Source organism: Pan paniscus, chromosome X, assembly GCF_029289425.2.
Source record: "Pan paniscus chromosome X, NHGRI_mPanPan1-v2.0_pri, whole genome shotgun sequence".
Classification (NCBI taxonomy): Eukaryota; Metazoa; Chordata; class Mammalia; order Primates; family Hominidae; genus Pan; species Pan paniscus.
The window spans coordinates 118,162,293-118,186,365 of NC_073272.2; the positions used below are offsets into that span (position 1 = coordinate 118,162,293).

The 24,073-nt window shown below is 42.2% G+C and overlaps 2 protein-coding genes across 2 annotated transcripts in view; both read left to right on the forward strand.

The window, feature by feature from the left end:
• The window catches only part of IL13RA1 (interleukin 13 receptor subunit alpha 1), a 78,352-nt gene extending 76,409 nt beyond the window's left edge, over window positions 1-1,943 (forward strand). The window contains exon 11 of the mRNA XM_034949439.3: window positions 1,649-1,943. Within this exon, the coding sequence (XP_034805330.1) occupies window positions 1,649-1,690 (42 nt within the window). The 3' untranslated portion in view covers window positions 1,691-1,943. The remainder of the gene's footprint in view (window positions 1-1,648) is intronic.
• Window positions 1,944-20,479: 18,536 nt separating this feature from the next.
• ZCCHC12 (zinc finger CCHC-type containing 12) lies at window positions 20,480-23,635 on the forward strand. Its single transcript, XM_003812636.6, has 4 exons — window positions 20,480-20,672; window positions 21,006-21,057; window positions 21,256-21,380; window positions 21,798-23,635. Exon 4 carries the CDS (start codon window positions 21,912-21,914, stop codon window positions 23,118-23,120), a length of 1,209 nt encoding a protein of 402 aa, XP_003812684.1. The 5' UTR covers window positions 20,480-20,672; window positions 21,006-21,057; window positions 21,256-21,380; window positions 21,798-21,911; the 3' UTR covers window positions 23,121-23,635.
• The last annotated feature ends 438 nt before the right edge of the window (window positions 23,636-24,073 follow it).

Below are 24,073 nucleotides of genomic sequence, written 5' to 3' on the forward strand. Positions count from 1 at the left end.
ATCAAAATGGTCAATCTTATTTCATTTATACCGCCACCCATTTCCTACTTCCTACATGATGAATTATTTTTAAGCAAGTCCCAGACATCACATCATTTCATCTGTAAATACTTTAGTATATATCTCTACAAACTAAGGACCCTTTTTGTTTTAAAAAACTGCAATACCATTATCACACTTTAAAACTAAACAATAATTGCTTAATATTCTCAATTATCTAGTCAGTGTTTACATTTCCCCAATTGTCTCATAAGTCTTTTTTTCCTACAATTTGCTTGAATCAGGATCCAATAAGGCTCACGGTGATTTTTAAAATAATGATGCTTTGTAATATACAGGGGTGAGAATTTGGGAACAAATGATTGTTTGGCCTTTAAAATCGTACTACATTGGCATTTAGGAATGAATACAGCCCTGCTGCCACAAAGTAGCTCTTTTTCCCTTCCAGATTGCTTTGACTAAAAATTTGTTTAGCATCCCATTGGATTCTGGAAATTCTTCTTGTTTTCTCTTTTCCTTCCTTCCTTCCTTCTTTCCTTCCTTCCTTCCTTCCTTCCTTCCTTCCTCTCTCTCTTTTTTTTCTTTCTTTCTTTCTTTCTTTCTTTCTTTCTTTCTTTCTTTCTTTCTTTCTTTCTTTCTTTCTTTCTTTCTTTCTTTCTTTCTTTCTTTCTTTCTTTCTTTCTTTTTTTTTTGACAGAGTTTTGCTCTTGTTGCCCAGGCTGGAGTGCAATGGTGCGATCTCGGCTTGCTGCAACCTCTGCCTCCTGGGTTCAAGTGATTCTCCTGCCTCAACCTCTCAAGCAGCTGGGATTACAGGCGCCCGCCACCACGCCTGGCTAATTTTTGTATTTTTAGGAGAGACGGGGTTTCACCGCGTTAGCCAGGCTGGTCTCGAACTCCTGACCTCAAGTGATCCACTTGCATCAGCCTCCCAAAGTGCTGGGATTACAGGCGTCAGCCACGGTGCCCAACAAATTCTGGAAATTCTTTATAAGCATAGTCAGACATCTGTGAAAGAAGTGAAAACTGAAGTTTGGCCTTGAAGCTTAGAAGTTCTCACACAACCAAGACATAGTCTTCCTTAAAACAGAAAAAAAACACAGCCATGCATACACACACACACACACACACACACACACACACACACACACAAATGCCAACTTCTAATATGTCTACGGAATGTTTTTGCAAATGGTAGTACAGAGCATATCTGTGTTGTGTAATTTTTTCCCACATGATAAGGACCAATATAAACAAATTGGAAATGTGATACTAAAAGAGAGTACTTCAGCATGGATTAATTAAGACCAATATGGGGCAATCCTTTTCTGATATTTTACAATGCACTGAAAATTTTAAAGCAAGGTGGAAAAATAGGCTTATGGGTCTGAATGTTAGGTTGAGAAAAATTATCTGTGGTCAAGTGTGTGCTTTGTAAATCTGCTGAGTTTACACTTGATCATGCAGTTTTCCATAAGTTGCTGGCTTGAATACCACTGGGAAATATACAAACCATGTGACTATGAAACCAACCCAATTGTCCCACAGAGCTGATGTTTCTGATCTCTTTGAATAAACATAGAAATTGATCCTTCCAGTCTTAAAACTTGAGAAAGTTACATTTGTCTTATCTGAATTCCTTTCTCAGGAAACAAACCATCAGGCCTCCCAGAAAGTATCCAGGATCTGAAAATCACCAAATCACCACGTCCGGACAGTGAGAAGCCAGATCCTTCACCCTTCTTGATTGGCTGACAAACCAACTGCTTCCTGTTGACCAACTCCTCTTCCTTATCCCTCCCTAATTCCTGTTTTCCCACACATGGTTTCACTTCTTCCCTGCTATACAAACACCTAATTTTAGTTGGTCAGGGAGATGGAATTGAGACTGATCTCTTGTCTCCTTGGCTGCTGCACCTGATTAAAGCCTTCTTCCTTGGCAATACTCATTGTCTCAGTGTTTGCCTTTCTGTGCAGTGAGAAAACAGGACCTAAATGGAACTCCTGCTGTTTTGGTAACATTACTACAGACCTCTCAGAATGGCTAAAATAAAAATAATGACAACACCTCAATAATAGTAAGGATGCAAAGAAATCATATCACTCATATATTTCTTGTGGGTACATAAAATGGTACAGCTACTCTGAGAAAGAGTGGCAGTTTAAAAACGAAACATGCAACTATCACATGGTCCAGCAATTGTACTGTTGGGCCTCTATCCCAGAAAAATAAAAACATATGTTCACACAACAAACTTTACAGAAATGTTTATAATGGTTTTATTCATAATTTACAAAAACTAGAAAAACTCAGATATCCTTCAATGGGTGGGTGAATGGTTGAACAATTTTTGGTACAGTCACATCATGGAATACTACTTAGCAATAAAAGTGAATGAATATCACCTCATGCTCATTAGAATGGCCACTATAAAAAAACCCATAAAATAGAAAGTGTTGGTGTGGATGTGGGGAAATGAGAATCCTTGTGTGCTATTTGTGGGATTGTGAAATGGTGCAACAGCCATGGAAAACAGAATGGTAGTTCTTCAAAAAGTTAGAAATAGATCTACCTAGGCTGGGTGCGGTGGCTTACGCCTGTAGTCCCAGCACGTTGGGAGGCCGAGGTGGGCAGATCAACTGAGGTTGGGAGTTCCAGACCAGCCTGACCAACATGGAGAAACCCCGTCTCTACTAAAAATACAAAAATTAGCCGGGCGTAGTGGTGGGCACCTGTAATCCCAGCTACTCGGGAGGCTGAGGCAGGAGAATTGCTTGAACCTGGGAGGCAGAGGTTGCGGTGAGCTGAGATCGTGCCATTGCACTCCAGCCTGGGCAACAAGAGTGAACTCCGTCTCAAAAAAAAAAAAAAGAAAAGAAAAGAAAAAAGAAAAAGAAATAGATCTACCATATGACTCAGCAATCCTACTTCTGGGTATTTATGCAAAAGCATTAAAAGCAGGGTCTTGGGATATTTGCACACCCATATTCATAGCAGCAGTATTGAAACATGGAGTCTGGGAGCAGCATTCCTATGATCAGTGTCTATGCTATTCCACTTTGTGCTTTTATTAATTCATTCAAGAAGGCTTTTGACGAATATAGATCGTGTACGAGATGCTGTAGTAGATTCAAAGAATAGAGCATGCTTTCTTTTCTTTTTTAAAAAATTGAGATGGTGTCTCACTATTTTGCCCAGGCTAGTCTCAAACTCCTGGGCTCAAGTGATCCTCTTGCCTGCCAAGTAGCTGGGACTACAGGTGCAGTGCATACTTTCTGTCCTATTATTGCTGATAGTCCAGTGCAGGAATGGCAAATTTGTTTCATTTTGTGGATCAGTTCTTCTGGAATACTGTTTCCAGAAGGATTTTGAGATTGGGTTTGGGCTCAATGGGAAGATGGCTAAGATCTATCAGTGATGTCTCTTGTTGGGTACTGGTGGGGGGGTTTTGATGTACTTGTGCCACATGGTTGCCACCTTGGCTAAGGGCTAGAGTGACATATTTATGTATATAAATAATGGATTATCAACAAGACAGAATATTAGCAATTAGAGTTATGAAAGGAGGTCCAAGTAAAGTGCTGTATACAGGCAGTGGAAAAAATGATGGGGGTGTCAGGGCTGGGAGGATACCCAGAAAAGTTTTTTGAGGGCAGTGCTAGTTGGTCTGCACATTAAAGCAAGAGTAGAATCTGAAGAGATTAACAAAAGGGGGCATCCCTGTCCTCAGAAGGAGTTTGAGTAGAGTGGAAGGATGGATTGTGAGAGAAAGATGACAGAGATAAGCAGATGACCTAGGGATTAGGCAAGAGGTGGAGAGGATCCGCTCCATGCCTGGCAAACAGGAGAGGAGGGCACAGATCTGAAGTAGTTTAGAGGTTGACTCACCAGGACTCCATGAATGGGAGGGAGATGCTCAAAATGTTATAGAGAAGCACAGGCTTGGGTGGGGAATGGGGAGTAGATGAGAAATACGAATTTCATTTTGGACATGTTCACTGTAGTATGCTAGAGGAACCATTAGGTTATGATTTCCTACAGGGTTGGGGACACTCACAGATGGCAATGAGAGGAGGGCAGCTTCAAGAGTCAGGGTTATGGGAGCCAGCTGCCAGGGAAAGACCAATGAGGTCATTCCCATAATAAGACACATTGCAAGCCCTCTCAGCACAGTGTGAGGACAACCCAAATCTAAGCTAGCTCTGGGGGCAGTCATGGCATGGTGGGTTAGATGTCAAAGCAGAGACTTCATCACGAACTTGGCAGCCCAAGAGTAACACACTGCTGCCATCTGGGGGCTGCATGTAGAAATTGTAATGGCAGCTTTGTGAAAGCCACTTAATGAGAGAGGACATTATTTTGGAACCAGCAAGACCCTTCCTCTCAAAAGCCTTTTATAGTTCTTCCTTAAATTCTTTTCTGCCTAGTTCTACTTCTCTGTCCCCAATGAAGGAAACCATGGGTGCACATGTTCTGTAGCATATTTCCAGAAGGACTGAACCCCTGAAAGCAGAATACTTTCAGTCAGCTACAGCATCCTAGCACTGAATTGAGATACTCCATGCTGCTGCTGCTACTGTGCTCTAGCAACTGACCAAAGTTCTTGCCTGAACCACCCTCTGCCGGATCTCCCAAATCCCCTCATTTTGACTTCATCACTGCCTGGTTCTGACCTTTGATACTAGAATACTGAATTTTTGCCTCCAGGGGCACAATTTACTCTTCTATGTTTTCTTTTGCTAGCATCTTTTTCCTAAGTGGAACTGGATTTTCATTTACTCATTTTTCATTCAACAAACATTTATTGAGTGGCCACAGTGTGTCAGGTACTAGGATACATTTGGGAGCAAAAATAGATGGGGCCCCTCAGAAACCTGTATTACAGTCTAACTGTAAAGACAAAACAATCATTTTAAATGTGATAATTGCTATGAAGGAAAGGTCAATGATGCAGTGAGATGTAGTGAGGTGAGATGAAGAAAAGGTCGATGAGGCTGTGAGAACAGGTAACAGGGGATTCTGACCTAGTCTTGCAGGGTAGCAAAAACTTTTCTGAGGATGTGACATTTAAGCTGAAATTTTAAGGATTGGTAGGAATTAGCCAGAAATTAACTGTTCTGAAAACTATGAAACCTATAAGACTGGGAAAGAAGGGGCCATCCTCCTTGTTCCTCTGTCTTCTACAGTGGTAATACAGCAGGGAGATTCAATTGCTTTACATAGGACAGTCTCTAGGAAAATCTTTCATTCTGAGTTAGCATGTCAACTACAGTGAAAACATGTCTAAAAAATAACAATTACAACAACTAGAAAATCAGGAAATGTAGAAATAAAGAACCCCCCCTAAAACTCCTCCAAATTAGACTGCCCTAATGAAAATAGGAATAGGTATAAACAGACAAAGAAAGACTAATGTTCTTGAAGTCTTGAAATACTATCTTTTGGTTTATTTCTTTTCATTTTTATTTTTCATTTAAATAATTGAACCGATTTTTTATTTTTTGAGACAGGGTCTTGCTCTGTTGCTCAGGCTGTGGTGCAGTAATGTGATCACACCTCACTGCAGCCTTCAATTCCTGGGCTCAAGCAATCCTCACACCTCAACCTCCTGAGGAGCTGGGACTACAGGTGTACACCACCACACCAACTAATTTTTTTTTTTATTATTTTTAGTAGATACAGGATTTTGCCATGTTGTCCAGACTGGTCTTGAACTCCCAGGGTCAAGTGATCTGCCTGCCTCAGCCTCCAAAATTGCTAGGATTACAGGCGTGAGCTGCTGTGCCCAGCCGAACTGCTTTTTAAAAATCTCCATATACACTTATTTGAACAACTTGATCATAATTTCTGAAATCTTTTAACACATCAGACCTGAACCAAATCAAGATACCAAAACCCACCTGAGCTTCAGATGCCTCATTGGTAAAATAGGGATTATAGTATAGTAATAGCTACATCTTACGGCTTTTGGAGACTTAATGAGTTGACACTTACAAAGCACACCATTGCCCTGCTCATTGTAAGTGCATAATACATGTTAATATTATTATTCCAGGGCTGACCTGTTTGTAGAAGGTGTCAGGGGAAAATATTTCCAGGTTGATGGAACGTTGAGGTTGCTTCAACCCCATGCCATGGTTGGTTACTTCAGCTACGCAAGGACCAGCCCCGACATGAGAAATGATAAGTGAAAAAAAGAGAATCAAGCCCAGTACATAGCATATAATTCACCTGGCCTGCAGAAGTACACACAAAAGCTTATTCTGTAGTTCATATTCATAAGAGATATCCCCTCCCTCGTTCCTAACAGGTAATCGTCTAGTCTCTGCCTAAATCCCTGCAGCAACAGGGAGTGCCAAAGGCCATTTTATTTATTGATAGTTCTAATTTTCTGGATCTATCTTCAAATTCCAGAGTAAAAAGTCATTTTTATCATGTATCTTCCCATTAATCTTCCTTATGCCCTGGAGAACCAAACAGAACAAAAAAAGTCCTCACTCAAAATTGGCAAAATTGAGTAAGGACATAGATTACAATATTGCATCACTATCAAGTGTCCTAATTTTGGTAATGGTCTTCTATAAGAATGGCCGTGTCCCTGGGAAATATGCATTGAAGCATTAGGGAGTAAAGTGGCATGATGCATGTGACCTGCCTGCAAATAGTTCCTAAAAAAAAAGAACATTAATATGTAAGTAATGAGAGAGAGTGATAAAAACAAATTGCCAAAATATTTAAAATTGGTGGGATCTGCATAGATGGTATATGGGAATTATTTGTTCTACTTTTACAACTCTTCTGTAATTTTTAAATTATTTCTAAATAAAAAGTTAATAAAAATCCTAGGCTGGGCATGGTGGCTCATGCCTGTAATCCCAGTACTTTGGGAGGCTGGGGCGGGTGGATCACTTGAGGCCAGGAGTTTGAGACCAGCCTGGCCAACATAGCTAAACCCCATCTCTACTAAAAATACAAAAATTAGCTCGGTGTGGTGGTGCACACCCACAGTCCCAGCTACTCGGGAGGCTGAGGCAGGAGAATCGCTTGAACCCTGTAGGTGGAGGTTGCAGTGAGCCAAGGTGGCACCACTGCACTCCAGCCTGGGCGACTGAGCGAGACTCTTTCTCACCAAAAAAAAAAAAAGATAGTAAAAATCCTCTCTCTTCCATAGCAAAGTTCTTCAAAGGTTTGAGAGCAATTACCACATTTATTCTGTTCTACATTTCCATCTCACTTATTTGCTTACTCTTCACTCATTCATTTATTCTTTGATAAATATTGATTGAGCACTTGCTTTGTACTATGCCCAGAGCTGGGCACTGTGGAAGTGGTGGAGAAGAAAGTCAATTCTACCTGGCTCTCATGGAATTCAGGGGCACTTGGTGGAGTCCAAAGGTAATCAAATTATTCTACAAGTAATTGTATTATTTCTAACTCTGATAGGGCTATGACATAAGAATCAGGGAGGGTGGGATGGTATGAGAGAGCCTGCCAGAACGTTCTGAACCTGCTAAGTGGACCCAGCATTTAAGGTTGTAGGGGTGCAAAGGGCAGTGTGCCAAAGAGATTAGCATTCTTTATGAAAAATCTCTTGGCTGAGGGGAAGGATTTGTGAGCCCAGGTGAGCAGCTTTGGACAAGCTGTTCCATTTGTCAAGTTGTTCCATCTGCTTCCTTAAATGTCACAAAGTATTGAAGAGAGATTGCCTGGGCTTGAATGACAGCTGCTGTTTCCTAGCCATGTAGTTGTGAAAGAGGATAGCAGAGCCTTGGTGCCTTCACGCAGATTGAGACCCTTGTCCCCCATCAATCATAGCTATGTCTGATGGCATGGCTATGGCAGTTGGGTCCCTTGCCACACAATTTCAAGCCTGGGCCTGAGTTGAGCCCAGATGAGTCCTGGGAACAGAAACTCCAACAGGAATCATGTCAGTTTCTGTAACAGGATTTGCCTTGCAATCTAGATGAGAAAACTGAGCTTTAGAGTCATCAGCATGTATTTTTTTTCCCAAGAAAAATAGCCATTAAATGTGGGGGTGGATTTGAAGATCAAGCTAAGAATGTGCATGTGAAGCTTAGCACTTAGAACATAATACGCCTCCAACAAATGGCAGCTATCATTCTTTTCATCACTGATACCAAGGTGGGCTGAGTGAAGAAAAATGAGGTGGCTGAGGATGCTGGATATTTAATACCTCCAGGGCACTGTCAAGGGACAGGGGACAGGGCTCCAAATGGAAGGATGCAAGAACTTGCTTTTTTTTCTTTTTTTTTTTTGAGATGGGGTCTTGCTCTGTCGCCGAGGCTGGAATGCAGTGATATGATCTCGGCTCACTGCAGCCTCCACTTCCTGGGCTCAAATGATCCTCCCACCTCAGCCTCTCGAGTAGCTGGGACCACAGGTCCACATCACCATGCCTGGCTAATTTTTTATTATTTGTAGAAATGGGATCTCCATATGTTTCCCAGGCTGGTCTTGATCTCCTGGACTCAAACAATCCTGGCACCTTGGCCTCCCAAAGTGTTGGGATTACAGGCATGAGCCACCGCACCCAGCCGAGAACTTACTTTCACCCATCTCATAGTTTTGCTTGTGATGATCACCTAGTATTCTAAACAGTCAGTACTCGAACTCTAGTGCAATATTATTCATTCAATGAATGTTTATTGAGTACTTGCTATATGACAGACACTGTCCAGGTGCTGGGGCTACACAAGTAAACAAAACAAATGAACACTTAGCTTCATATTTCTATATACCATGAGAGTTTTCACAGTGCTTTCATGTCCATGATTTCATCTGTTCCTCACGACAATACAATGAGATAGGTCCTATTATTATTTTCATTTTATGGGTGGGGGAACTGATATATCCAGAGATTAATTAATTAACTCAAGAGCGATAGAACCCAGGCCCCCAGGTTGTAGTTTAATGCTCCCTTCACCACACACACATTCGGAATGGCCACCATCCTGATCTACCTCTTGCCAGTCTCCCTCTTGCCAGTGGGCCCCCAGGGCTTTCCAGCCTGACTTCTGCCTCTGGACCCCACCCTCCTCCCCCACTTGCTCTAGATCTTGTCTCTGCCACAGCAGTCCAGTTGATCAGTCAGCAAGGATTTCTGAAGCACCCAGCACCATGATTTTACCATGATTTCCCAAAGGGCTACTTGGGTCTCAGTCATTTCAGTCAATCCAGACCAGCAGGCTGGCCTACATTTTCTGAGGTGTTGCAGCTATGCAGAATTGGTTGGACTTTTTGCTGGGCCCCTCTATGGTGGTGCTCTGGGAGGGCACTCTCCTGTGTTCAGATACCTGGGGCAGAATTAGAGGAATTAACAAAATAACAGTTTTGGATGCCAGGTTCCCCATTAGGAGTTTGACTCTGCACTCCCTCAGATTTGGTGGCATGTGCTCTCCTGCTGGTAATACACTTCCTGTGACCTGGAAATCCTACTGCTATATTCCTTAGGTTTGGCCAGACTTTAAAACCCGCCAGATCATTGCAACTTAAGCAACTTCTAAGAACATCTCTTTACCAGGTGTTATTTAGGGAATGCAAGAGATTTACGTCTGCTCTGAAATGTTACATTGGCACTATATAAACTTTCCCAGTACACAAAGCTCTCAGGCTTTTGGACATGTTTTCTCCTATTAAGTCATATAAATAGCTTAATAAAACAGTATTTGGTTAAACATCATTTGAATTTCCCACTGAATGATGGTTATATTCAACTCCAAGAAAACATGGAAAGTGCAAAGGCTTTGGAATTAGATGGATCTGTTTTCAAAACATTACTCCACCTCTTAAAGCTGTGTGACTCCAGGCTTCTTACTTAACCTCTCCGAGTGTCAGTTTCAATTACACATACCATGCCTGTAATCCCAGCACTTTGGGAGGCCAAGGGGGGTGGATCATTTGAGGTCAGGAGTTTAAGATCAGCCTGGCCAACATGGTGAAACCCCATCTCTACTAAAAATACAAAAATTAGCCAGGTGGTAGTGGTGCACGCCTGTTATCCCAGGTAGTCGGGAGACTGAGGCAGGATAATTGCTTGAGCCTGGGAGATGGAGGTTGTAGTGAGCTGAGATCACGCCACTGCACTCCTGTCTGGGCAACAGAGTGAGACCTTGTCTCAAAAAAAAATGCAATTGTATTATTTTCATGTATGGTATCTAGAATAAATGGAAAATAGGACAATAACAGACATACAACAGGGACTCAGAATTAATGTATCTCATAACGAGCTTTAGAAAGAAATAATAACAGATGCCAGTTATAGAGCACTTACATGTCAAAAAACATACTCAGCTGGGTGTGGTGGTAGGCACCTATAGTCCCAGCTACTCGGGAAGCTGAGGTGGGAGGATTGCTTGAAGCCAGGAGTTGGAGGCCACAGTGAGCTATGATGAGTACAGTGAATGGCCACTGCACTTCAGCCTGGGCAACAGTGAGGTCCCTTATCTAAAAAAAAAGTTCACAAGGTATTACAAGGATAATCTTCTTTAATATGCACAGTAACATTTTAGCTAGATGCTATTATAATCTCCACTTACAGATATGGAAACTGAGGCCCAGAAGGATTATGAAACTAAAACTTAAGTGGTAGATGCAGAACCTATTTGGTTTGGCTGTAGAGCCTGCATGCTTTACCACTATTTCCCTATCTTTAGTGCTTTGCACAGGAACCAAAGAAGCACGTCTTTTAGGAAAGTCAAATCTTCTTTTTACTCTATCCAACACTCTCTCCACTCCTATTCCCTCTTTTAATCTTACGGACACTTAATTTAGGAACCCTTTTCTTGAAATATCTGGAATCAATAGCCTGGCTCAGTCCAATATTTTAACAATTCAGTGTAGTCCACATACACTCAGGTGAATGAGTTTAATTTTAACAGTTTATTGAAAATAGAACAGATATACAGAAATGTGCATAAAACATGTATGTAGATTTTTAACAAATCGTTAGAAAAGAAATACCCATGTAACCACCAAGAAAGATCAGAAATCAAACACTAGGATGCCACAGAAGCCCTCTGTGGTTCTCTTTTTAATCAAAGCTCTTCTCTCACCCCCAGGCGGAACCACTAGCCTGACTTTTATAGGAATAGTTCCATGCTTTCTTTTAGTTTTTGATCATCTCTGTATGCAAGTCTAAGCAATATAGTTTAGTCTCACCTTTGTTTGAACTTTATATAAATGGATCCACACCGTAAATATTCTTCTTCTAAAAAAATCTTTATTGTGATATAGTGTACATCTTTAAAATTCATCCTTTGAAAGTGTACAATTCAATGGTTTTTAAATATATTCAGTTACATGACCATCATCACAATCAATTTTAGAACATTATCATCACCACAGAAAGAAATCCTGTACCTATTAGCAGTCACTCCCTTTTCCTTCCTACCCCCAACCCCTGGCAACCTCTAATCTACTTTCTATCTATGTGGATTTGTCTCTTCTGAATATTTCATATAAACAGAATCATACAATATGTGGCCTTTTGTGTGGCCATCTTTCACTTAGCATAGTGTTTCCAGGGTTCACCCATGATGTAGCATGTAAAAGCACTTCTTTCCTTTTATCCATTCATTAATTGATGGACATTTGAGTGGTTTCCCCTTTTCGGTTATTAATAATGACACTATGCACATTAGTATACAAGTTTTTGTGGCCGGGCACAGTGGTTCACGCCTGTAATCCCAGCACTTTGGGAGGCCAAGGCGGGCAGATCACGAGGTCAGGAGATTGAGACCATCCTGGCTAACACGGTGAAACCCTGTCTCTACTAAAAAATACAAAAAATTAGCTGGGCGTGGTGGCAGGCACCTGTAGTCCCAGCTACTCAGGAGGCTGAGGCAGGAGAATGGCGTGAATCCAGGAGGCGGAGCTTGCAGTGAGCCGAGATCACGCCACTGTACTCCAGCCTGGGCGACAGAGCGAGACTCCATCTCAAAAAAAAAAAAAGTTTTTGTATGGACATAGGTTTTCATTTCTTTTGGGTATTCACCTGGGAATAGAATTGCTGGGTCATATAGTAATTCTATATTTAACCTTTTGAGGAAATTTCCAAACTATTTTCCAAAGTGACTGCACCATTTTACATTCCTGTGAGCAATATTTCAGGATTCCAATTTCTCCATATCCTTGCCAACACTTGTTATTATCTGTCTTTTTAATTATAGCCATCCTAGTAGGTATAAAATGGTATCCAATTGTGGTTTTCGTTTGCATTTCCCTGATGACCAAATAATGTTGAGCATCTTTTCATTGGCCATTTGTATATCATATATATTCCCTGGAGAAATGTTTACTCAGATCCTTTGTCCATTTTAAAATTAACTTGTCTTTTTATTGTTGAGTTGTAAAACTATATATACTAGATAAAGATCCTTCATCAGATATATAATTTCCCTATACTTTCTTTCATTCTGTGGATTGTCTTTTCCCCTTCCTGACAGTGTCTTTTTTTTTTTTTTTTAAACAAGGTCTGGCTTTGTTGCCCAAGCTGGAGTGCAGTGGCGTGATCTCAGCTCACTGCAACCTCTGCCTCTCAGGCTCAAGCCATCCTCCTACCTCAGCCTCCCGAGTAGCTGGGATTACAAGCACATGCCACCATGCTGGCTAATTTTTGCCGGGTTTCACCATGTTGGCCAGGCTGGTCTTGAACTCGTGAGCTCAAGCAAGCCACACCCTTGGCCTCCCAAATTGCTGGGATTACAAGTGTGAGCCACCATGCCTGGCCCTGACAGTGTCTTTTGATGCACAAAAATTTTAAATTTTGTGAGCCGAGATCGTGCCACTGCACTCCAGCCTGGGCAACAGAGTGAGACTCTGTCTCAAAAAAAAAAAAAAATTAAATTTTGATGAAGTCTAGTTTTTCTGTTTGTTGTTGTTGTTGCTTATACTTTGGTGTCATATCTAAGAATGCTTTGCCTAACTCAAAGACACAAACATTTACTTCTATGACTTCTTAGAGTTTTTATAATTTTAGCTTTTATACTTAGGTCTATGATTCATTTTGAGTTAATTTTTGTACATGGTGTGAGGTGGTAGTCCAAATTCATTCTTTGCTTGTGACATCCATTTGTCCCTGCACCATTTGTTGAACAGACTTTTGTTTCCCCATTGAATGGTCTTGTCATCCTTGTCAAAAATTAACTGACCATAAATGTATGAGTTTATTTTTGGACTCTCAATTCTATTCCACTGATCTATATATCTATCCTTATTCCAGGACCACACGATTTTGATTACTGCAGGTTTGTAGTAGGTTTTGAAATTGGGAAGTGTCAGTTCACCAACTCTGTTCTTCTTTTTCAAGATTGTTTTGACTATTCTGGGTTTCCTGCATTTCTTTCTTTCTTTCTTTCTTTCTTTTTTTTTTTTTTTTTTTGAGACGGGGTCTCACTCTGTCACCCAGGCTGGAGTGCGGTGGTGTGATCTTTGCTCACTACAACCTCTGCCTCTCGGGTTCAAGCCATCCTCCCATCTCAGCCTCCTGTGTAGCTGGGACTACAGGCTCAGGCTTGCACCACCATGCCTGGCTAGTTTTTGTATTTTTAATAGAGACAGGGTTTCACCATGTTACCCAGGCTGGTCTCAAATTCCTGGGCTCAAGTGATCCGCCCACCTCGGCTTCCCAAAGTGCTGGGATTAGAGGTGTGAGTCACCACACCCGGCTCCCTGTATTTCTGTGTGAATTTTAGGATCAGTTTCTCAGTTTCTACAAAGAAGCCAGCTGAAATTATGCTAGACATAACATTGAATCTACAGATCAATCTGTAGATTGCCATTTTATCAATATTTGGCCCTCCAAACCAGGATGATCAAATGTCTTTCATTTATTTATATCTTTAATTTCCCTCCACGATGTTTTGCAATTTTTAGTGTAAGCTTTACACTTCATTTGTTAAATTTATTCATAAGTATTTTTGATGTTATTGTAAATGGAATTGTTTCATTAATTTCATTTCTAGATTGTTCATTGCTAGTGTATAGAAATACAATTAAATTTTGTATAACAATCTTGTATTTTACAATCTTGTTGAACTCATCTATTAGTTCTCATAGTTTTTCAATGGTGTCCTTAGAATTTTCCATGTACAAAATGATGTCATCGTTCAATTCCCACCTATGAGTGAGAACATGCGGTGTCTGGTTTTTTGTCCTTGCGATAGTTTGCTGAGAATGATGGTTTCCAGCTTCATGTAAATGATGAGTTAATGGGTGCAGCACAGCAACATGGCACATGTATACATATGTAACAAACCTGCATGTTGTGCACATGTACCCTAGAACTTAAAGTATAATAAAAAATGATGTCATCTATGAATACAGGTGGTTTTATTTCTTCCTTTCCAATCTGGATGTTGTTTATTTCATTTTTATCTTGTCTAATTTCCCAGGCTAGAACCCCTAATACAATGTTGAATGGAAGTGGCAAGAGAGGACATTCTTGACGTGTTATAACATTGCTTTCTATTTCACTAATTTCTATTTATCATATTATCGTTTTTAAATTTTATTGGGCTTATTTTGTTTGTTTTCTTACATCTTGAGATGGACAATTCATTAACTCATTAACTCGTGGATTTTCATCATTGCTTACAGATACAAGGGTGGGTTTTTTTGTTTTGTTTTGTTTTGTTTTAGAGACAGGGTCTGGCTATGTTGCCCAGGTTCATGTGATCTTCCTGTCTCAGCCTCCTGAGTAGCAGGGACTACAGGTATGCAACACTGTACCCAGCTCCCACACTTTTTTATATGAGTATTTCCATTATTGTTCAGCAAAAAAATATTTTTAATTTCACTATCATTGTTCTTTGACTCATCAGTTATTTTAGAGTATGTGTCTTGGTTTCCAAACATACTGACATTTTCCAGTTATCTTTTTATTATTGGTTTGTAACTTACTTGCATTGCAATCAGATTTTAATTCTTTGAAATTTGTTGAGGCCTGCTTTCTGGCCTAACATATGGTCAAATTTTTTTTTTTTTTTTTTGAGACAGAATCTTGCTCTGTCACCCAAGCTGGAGTGCAGTGGCATGATCTCGGCTCACTGCAAGCTCCACCTCCCAGGTTCACGCCATTCTCCTGCCTCAGCCTTCCGAGTAGCTGGGACTACAGGTGACCGCCACCACGCCTGGCTAAATTTTTGTATTTTTAGTAGAGATGGGGTTTCACCATGTTAGCTAGGATGGTCTTGATCTCCTGACCTCATGATCCGCCCGCCTCGGCCTCCCAAAGTGGGTCAAATTTTATAAGGGTGTTGTATGTGTATTCTGTAGTTGTTGGCTGTGGTGTTCTATATATTGGCTATTAGTTCATTATTAATAACATTGTTCAAAAATTCTATATCCTTAGAGACATTTTTTGTCTCCTTGATCAACTACTGAGAGAGGTGTGGTAACACTTTCCATTCTAATTTTATATTTGCTTATTTCTCCTTTAGTAAATTAATTTTCCTTTATATATTTCAAGGCTTTGTTATCAGCATAATCATTCAAATTTGCTAAACTTCCCGGTGAGTTGGAACTTTTATCATAATAAAATAACCTTCTATATCTGTCATAATGCTTTTTGCTTTTAAGTATATTTTGTCTGCTATGAATATAGCTATACAAGTTTTCTATCTGTTATATATTATTTGCATGATTTTTCTGTCTCCATGTTTTTACTATCAACCTATGTGTACCCTTATATTTTGGATTTGTCTCTTTTCAACAGCATGTAGTTGTGTTTATTAATCCCATTTGACATTATTTTTTAACTTGAGCCTTTAGCTTTTAAAATCTTTTATGTTTTGTAATTTTAAAAATCCTTTTATTGATACATACTATTTATACATATTTATGGGATACATGTGACCTTTTGATACATGAATACAATATTTAATGATCCAGGGTAATTAGGATACCTATCACCTTGAACATTTGTCATTTCTTTGTGTTGGGAACATTTCAAATCTTCTCTTCTAGCTATTTTGAAATATACAACATATTGTTTTTAACTATGGCCACCCTATTGTGCTATTGAACACTATAACATATTATTTTAATGTAAGTCATTAACTAATCTCTCTTCAACCCTCCCCACAACACACACCCTTCCCAGCCTCTGGTAACAATCATTCTACTCTCTAACTCCGTGAGATACACTTTTTTAGCCCCCACAGATGAGTGAGAACATGCAATTTTTATCTTTCTGTGCCTGGCTTATTTCAGTTAACGTAATGACTTCCAGTTCCATACATGTTGCTGCAAATGATAGGATTTTATTCTTTTTATGGCTGAATAGTATTCCATTGTGTATATATACTCCATTTTCTTTATCCATTCATCCATTGATGGACATTTAGGTTGATTCCATATCTTGGCTATTGTGAATAGTGCTATAATAAACCTGGGGGTGCAGGTATTCATTCAATACACTAATTTCATTTCCTTTGGCTATATATCATATGATTTCTGGATGGTATGATAGCTCTATTTTTTGTTTTCTGAGGAACCTCCAAACTGCTCTCCATAGTGGCTGTACTAATTTACATTCTCAGCAACAGTGTGTAAGAGTTTTCTTTTCTCTGCATCCTTGCCAGAATTTTAAATTTTTATCTTTTGATAATAGCCATGCTAACTGGGGTCACTGTGGTTTAGATTTGCATTTCCCTGATGATTAGTTGAGTATTTTTTTCATATATTTCTTGGCCATTTGTATGTCTTTGAGAAATGTCTATTCAGATCCTTTGCCCACTTTTAAATGGGATTACTTGGGGTTTTTGATGTTGTGGATCATAAACATTTAATAAAATTACTCATATATTTGGGTTTAAAGCTTAATTTTATTTTGTGCTTTTATTCGTCCCATTTATATTTCTTTCTTGATTTAAAAAAAATTGAAAATTTTGTGTTGATTATTCAACTTTTTCCCCTCCCCACTATTGATAGCTTGGAAATTTACATCCTGTTACTATTATTTTAATAGTCACATACTATTAATTACTAGATATATAATTACCTTATTAGAATATAAATTTAATAAATACCTAAATAACTTCCAATACGATACCAGGCCCTTAGAAAAGTTGAAATCCATTTAAGCCCCTCCTGACGTTTTTTCTGATTGTATGATACATTAAGTTTATTTTTTAAAAAGGAGAATAGATGTTTTTCTGATTTCTTCTTCTGCCAATGTTCTCTTACATTGCCCACGTACTACCACTTCCTTTGCTCTTCATTCCTTCCTGTATTTATTTCTTTTAAGGTCATGTTCCTCCTGAAGTACATACTTCAGAATTTCCATTAGCTTGGTTTGCTGGTTACAAACTCTCTGTTTTGTTTGTCTAAAAATAACTATTTTATCCTCTTTTTGAAAACTTTTTTGAGTGACGCTGCCCTTAGAATGCCAGGTTAATATGTGCAGCATCTCCCATAAGCACCCCCATCCAGTCTTTGATATCCCTGAGCCGAAGCCTGAGTTTGAAGTGACCATATGCTCTCAGAAACCTTGGTGAAATAACAATGCCTATCTGAATAGGTTTGATGAGACACTTACATGAGATAAGGATGGAAAATTCCTGGCACAGAGGTTGAAGGCAACTAAAGGGAGTTATTCTTTCAACTGAAGGCATTGGCTCTGAATCTTAAGGATTTTAAGGGGTTTTTTTTGTGTGTGTTTTTGTTTTGTTTTGTTTTGTTTTGTTTTGCAATTGGAAAATGAAATGTGGCCTCCTTAGAACCACCAGAGCTAGAATTCTTGTAATTGGAAGCCCCCTTACCCCCAACCCCTCTCCTATAATGAGGCCAGAGATAAGGTATGCTCTGTATCCAACTGGAGCCAGTTTAGCAAATGCTCCTCCAAGCCCTATATGAAGAGACCTCCGCTTGGTTCTGATGACCCAACCCAGGCAACTTTACACAATCAAAATTTTTTGCACAGCTCTGAGACACAGTCTTTGTCCTTTCTGATGCCACCAGGTCCAACTGCAGAACACCTGATTTGGCGATGAAGCCAATTTAAATGTAGAACACGATTCTGCTTAGAGGCCAGGGTCAGATGTCATAGTATTGGGGAGCAGAAGCAAGAGTCTGAAGAAAACCCCTAAGCTATTGCCAGCATCACCCCCGACTGTGTGAAGTAAGCAACCTGCCTTCTCTGCACCTCCAAAATCCTCCACCCACCACCACCACCATTCCAGTGTTCCATCCACAAGAGAAAGGTCATGCCCCTGAGATGAAGGTGCTTTGTCTTTAAATATAGATTGTTTACTCCAAGGAATTCTAGGTATTGGAGTTGGAAATAAGAAGGCAGAAAGAAGCAGGTAAAGTACCTTGGCAGGCTGAAGCTGAAATTAACAGCAGCTGAAAAGCATCAGACTGTTCACTCACTTCCAAACATCAGGAGTCAAGAACAAGCAACTCCTTTGCACTTGGGCAGTCCAAGTGCACTTGGTCTTGACCCCCCAAAGTTCCCACAGGAGTCTCTTAACCACACTTTACATGAGAGAAGGAAGGCTTGCTTTCCCAGAACCAGAAGTAAGGGAAAATGGAGTGCTGCAGGCTGAATTATGTTCCCCCAAATTCATTGTAATCCTAACCCTCAGTACCTTAGAGTGTGACTGTATTTAAAGATAGGGCCTTTAAAGAGGTTATTAAGGTAAAAATGAGGCCCTTAGGGTGGGCTCCAATCTGACTTGTGTCCTTATAAGAAGAGGAAATTTGGACACACTGAGAGAACCCAGAGGCACATATGCACAGAGAGGATGGCCAAGCAAGAGGGCAGCCATGTGCAAGCCAAGGAGAGAAGCCTCAGGAGAAACCAACCTTGCTGGCACCTTGAAGTTGGACTTCCCAACCTTCAGAACTATGAGCAATACATTTCTGTTGTTTATAAACCACCCAGTCTGTGGTATTTTGCCATAGCATCCCAAACAGACTAAAACAGCACTGTAACAAATTATCACAAACTTGGCTTAAAACAAGAGAAGTTTAATTTCTCACAGTTCTAGAAGCCAGAAGCTTAACATCTGTTTCTCTGGGCTGAATTCAAGGTGTCAGTAGGACTGTGCTTTATTCCCTGCCTCTTCCAGTTTCTGGTGGCTGCTAGCATTCCTCTGCTTATGGCCACATCACTAATCTCTGGTCATTGCCTTCTCTTCTTGGTGCACCAACTCTCCCTCTTTTATAAGGGCACTTGTGGTTTAGATTTCAGCCTGCCTGGAAAATTAAGTCAAAAATCCTTAACTTAATCACACCTGCAAAGACCATTTTACTTTATAAGGTAACATTTACAGGTTTCAGGGATTAGGACTTGATACATTTGGGTGGCCATTATTTAGCTTCATACAGAGTCCGAAATCTTTGCATACAATTTCAGGAAGATCATGGATTCCACGTAGGCACATCTGCTCTGGAGTTGCATTTCACCACAGATACCTGTGGACAGATATTGGAGACAGGCTCATTTACTTATTCACAAACCTTGCTACAACTCAGAACCAACCGCAGCGCTGGTTAAAAATACTAAATACAAAACCACATCCCAACCGCTAGTCCTAGTAAATTTGAATCCACCAGAGTTGGGGCCCAGAGCCTACATTTCTTTTCTTTTCCTTTTTTTTTTTTTGAGAGGGAGTCTTGTTCCCTTGCCAGGCTGAAGTGCAGTGGTGCGATCTTGGTTCACTGCAACCTCCGCCTCCCAGGTTGGAGAGATTCTCTAGCCTCAGCCTCCCAAGTAGCTGGGATTACAGGCACGCGCCATCATGCCCAGCTGATTTTTTTTTTTTTTTTTTGTCTTTTTAGTAGAGACGGGGTTTCACCATGTTGGCCAGGATGGTCTCGATCTCTTGACCTCGTGATCCGCCCGCCTCGGCCTCCCAAAGTGCTGGGATTACAGGCGTGAGCCACCATTCCCGGCCAGAAGACTGCATTTCTAACAAGCTCCCCAAAATGACTCTGATGTCTTGCCCCCATACTTGAATGGGTATTGGTTGAGAGCCTTGTTCTCCAGCTCTCCTCTCTGTTAAATGGACATACTGCTACTTCTTTCACAGTAAAAGAGGAGATGTGTGTGAAAGCCTGTTTCCGCAATGCACGTGCTAATGCTCTTCCCACCCCTTCCCCTCTTACCCGTCTTTTCCAAATACCAAGGTGAAGAACTTTTATTATTCACTTGATTTTGGACCCACCTCGTGTTTAATGCACCTGGCCTAAGATGCAGAGTTGAGCCCAGGGAGAAGGGACGGGTTGGGGGAGGAAGAAAGAGTCGCAAATTCCCAGGCAGATTGGCTCCATCGGTCTAATCAAGCTGCACTTGACGCTCCGCGGGCCTGCTGCGCCCCCGCCCCCTCAGGCGAAAACTCGCCTCTGCCCAGGGCTGTGCGGGGCGTCCGCCCCCGCACTTCGCTGATTGGCCGCACTAGCCCGCTCGTCACGCTCTTTTGTCTCAGCTGGCAGAGGATAAAAGCCGCCGCGGCTGCCTTAGGAACGGCGCTGCCTCGTCTCGGCTACCCCTGGTTGGGCGGCCCTGCGAAGCAGCTCCTTCGGGCAGCCCCGGGTCGCTTAGCGGCCAAGGAGGCTTCAGTTCTTTGCCGCCTGCAAGGCGGAGACCAGAAGGCGGAATCCACAGCTGGCGACGCGGGAGCATCTGCTGTCCACCAGCGGAGCACAGGTAAAGAATGGGGGTGTGATTGCCCGGCGGGGAGAGGGGTGGGGGAAGACCCACCAGTACTGGGCGGCTCCCAGCTTGGAGAATCGGTGACTGTGAGGCAGGGGTAGGAGTACTCTCGTGGCCCGGCTGCGCTGAGGGAGGAGGTGGGGTTCACCTGGATACTGCGGGCTAGGTAGGATTTGCCTGGATTTGGGGGTGGGAGGAGAGGCGAGGGGTAGCGGGGGGAGGAATCTCGAGCTGTTTGCTTCGAACATCCTTTGCATCTCCTCATCTCTTTCTGGGAGGAATATGTGGGTGGGTGTGTCCAACTCCTATTCCCTTTCTCCGTGGCAGGCCATCAAAGCCGCATCTGAACTTGAATTCTGTGCAGCTGATTGCAGAGCTGGTAGGCCGACGGCTTCCCAGGGGAAATGTAATGCTGGAGGGTGGGGGGCTGGTCTCTGGCTTATAATCAGGAGGGGGCAGAGAGAATTTTTCGCCTGGCAACAGCGGAGGTGGTGGGTAGCAGGATGACGGGTGAAGCTGCTTCTAACCCTTCCCTTCTCTGGCCTTCTCCGCTGTGGCGCAATCTTGAAACCTCAAGGACCCGGATCTGCGACCCCCTGTGGACAGAGGTTGACCGTACCCCGGAGAGGAGCTTTCTCACGGAGGGCACTGGTTGCAGAGGCTGGAAGTGAAATAAAGACGCGCTCTTGTTTCAGAGTTCGTGTAAGAATCTGAGAAATAACAAGGGGGACGGGCGTGGGGGGCACTTTGAGAAGGGGGTGTGGTTGAGACCAGAGACCATGAGGTTAATGAGATCTTATTTTATTTCCACAAATCTGCGATCATTGTACTCTATTTGGAGAGCCCAATATCAGCTCCAGACACTGCTACACCTAGAATTTGAAGCAACAGTTACCGTCCCTCTTGGAGGACTGGTGGGAGGAATGGATGTGGCTGCAAAAAGCACCTTGCTAGCACGCAGGCATCGGGTAGCTCTGGGAGGTTCTAAGTGTCAATCTCCTACAGGATTATTTTTAGGGTAGTGGGCAAATATAAAATGTACTGCAGGATATTCAGGTAGGAAGAGAATGCAGCTGCAGCCCGCTTCCTTATTAACCAGCACCCCTTTCTTTTTTACAGCCCCTGCTGAGATAGGAAGGCAGAGCCACCTCCTCTCCTCTCCCACCTGCAGATTAAGCTTTTCTAAAAAGCCTAGGCATCTTCTTATATTCAGATACCCTATCGTCGTCAGTCATGGCTAGCATCATTGCACGTGTCGGTAACAGCCGGCGGCTGAATGCACCCTTGCCGCCTTGGGCCCATTCCATGCTGAGGTCCCTGGGGAGAAGTCTCGGTCCTATAATGGCCAGCATGGCAGACAGAAACATGAAGTTGTTCTCGGGGAGGGTGGTGCCAGCCCAAGGGGAAGAAACCTTTGAAAACTGGCTGACCCAAGTCAATGGCGTCCTGCCAGATTGGAATATGTCTGAGGAGGAAAAGCTCAAGCGCTTGATGAAAACCCTTAGGGGCCCTGCCCGCGAGGTCATGCGTGTGCTTCAGGCGACCAACCCTAACCTAAGTGTGGCAGATTTCTTGCGAGCCATGAAATTGGTGTTTGGGGAGTCTGAAAGCAGTGTGACTGCCCATGGTAAATTTTTTAACACCCTACAAGCTCAAGGGGAGAAAGCCTCCCTTTATGTGATCCGTTTAGAGGTGCAGCTCCAGAACGCTATTCAGGCAGGCATTATAGCTGAGAAAGATGCAAACCGGACTCGCTTGCAGCAGCTCCTTTTAGGCGGTGAGCTGAGTAGGGACCTCCGACTCAGACTTAAGGATTTTCTCAGGATGTATGCAAATGAGCAGGAGCGGCTTCCCAATTTTCTGGAGTTAATCAGAATGGTAAGGGAGGAAGAGGATTGGGATGATGCTTTTATTAAACGGAAGCGTCCAAAAAGGTCTGAGTCAATGGTGGAGAGGGCAGTCAGCCCTGTGGCATTTCAGGGCTCCCCACCGATAGTGATCGGCAGTGCTGACTGCAATGTGATAGAGATAGATGATACCCTCGACGACTCCGATGAGGATGTGATCCTGGTGGAGTCTCAGGACCCTCCACTTCCATCCTGGGGTGCCCCTCCCCTCAGAGACAGGGCCAGACCTCAGGATGAAGTGCTGGTCATTGATTCCCCCCACAATTCCAGGGCTCAGTTTCCTTCCACCAGTGGTGGTTCTGGCTATAAGAATAACGGTCCTGGGGAGATGCGTAGAGCCAGGAAGCGAAAACACACAGTCCGCTGTTCGTATTGTGGTGAGGAAGGCCACTCAAAAGAAACCTGTGACAACGAGAGTGACAAGGCCCAGGTTTTTGAGAATTTGATCATCACTCTCCAGGAGCTGACCCATACTGAGATGGAGAGGTCAAGAGTGGCCCCTGGCGAATACAATGACTTCTCTGAGCCACTGTAAGGGACCACCCCCAGGTTTCAGTGAACCCTTACCTATATTCAGCATCCAGTAGTGGGAAAACTGGGGTGGGGGTGGGGGTGGGGCTTCTAACTGCATGAATTAATCCACAAAGCGGCTATCTTTTGGGGTGGAGTAGAAAGGGTCTTGGATGCCAGCACATTGGAGGGAGATAGCCTGACCTCTGTCCTTGCTCCTTCTCCCTGCAGCCTACGGGTCTGTTTTCTGTGTGTGCCCATTTCCTTGACAGCTTTATTCTTTGTGAAAGTGGTATAATTTATTGTTAAATATTTGAACAATAAAAAAGGTACAAAAAGTGAAGTACAAATTACCCAAATCTCTCCACCCTTATATAATCATTGTCAACCCTTTGATGAGTGATATTTCCCTATACCTATGTACCCAGATAGATATATGCATAGATAAAAGTGATGAAATATAAGTGCTGTTCTATCTGTATTTTTTCACCAAACAATATATGTTGTGAGCTTCTATGTCAATAAATATATATATCAGCATCTGCCTTTAATGTGTCTGTGCTGTTAGGAAGAATTAAAAAAAAAGAAAATATAGTAAAAAACTGTAAAGGGGGGTTGTACTCTGAGGTGGGATTTTTAACCGCATTTTGCAAATGAAGAAAAATAAATGGGCTGAGATACTTCCCAAAGGTAAAAGGACAGAGCCCCCTTACCACAACTAACCTGTCCCTTCGCTCAGAGAGCCAAATTGTGACACCCACTTGTTGACAAAACACCAGTGCTTTCTTCTCTGATATACCCAGGAGTCTGATGGGGGATGGGGGAGTCCGGTGCTGAGGTAATAGCCCAATATGGGGATTCCAGGGGCTCCATTTCTGTTCACTTTGGGGATGGGCAGTTCTTCATCTGGGCAGATTCCTTAGATCGTTGTTGCTGTTGCTGCCTCTGGACAACGTCCTGGTCACAACAAGGAATCTC

What these genes read in the sequence shown, in the direction of transcription:
- ZCCHC12 (XM_003812636.6), top strand. Translation starts at nt 21,912, where the DNA reads ATGGCTAGCATCATTGCACGTGTCGGTAACAGCCGGCGGCTGAATGCA.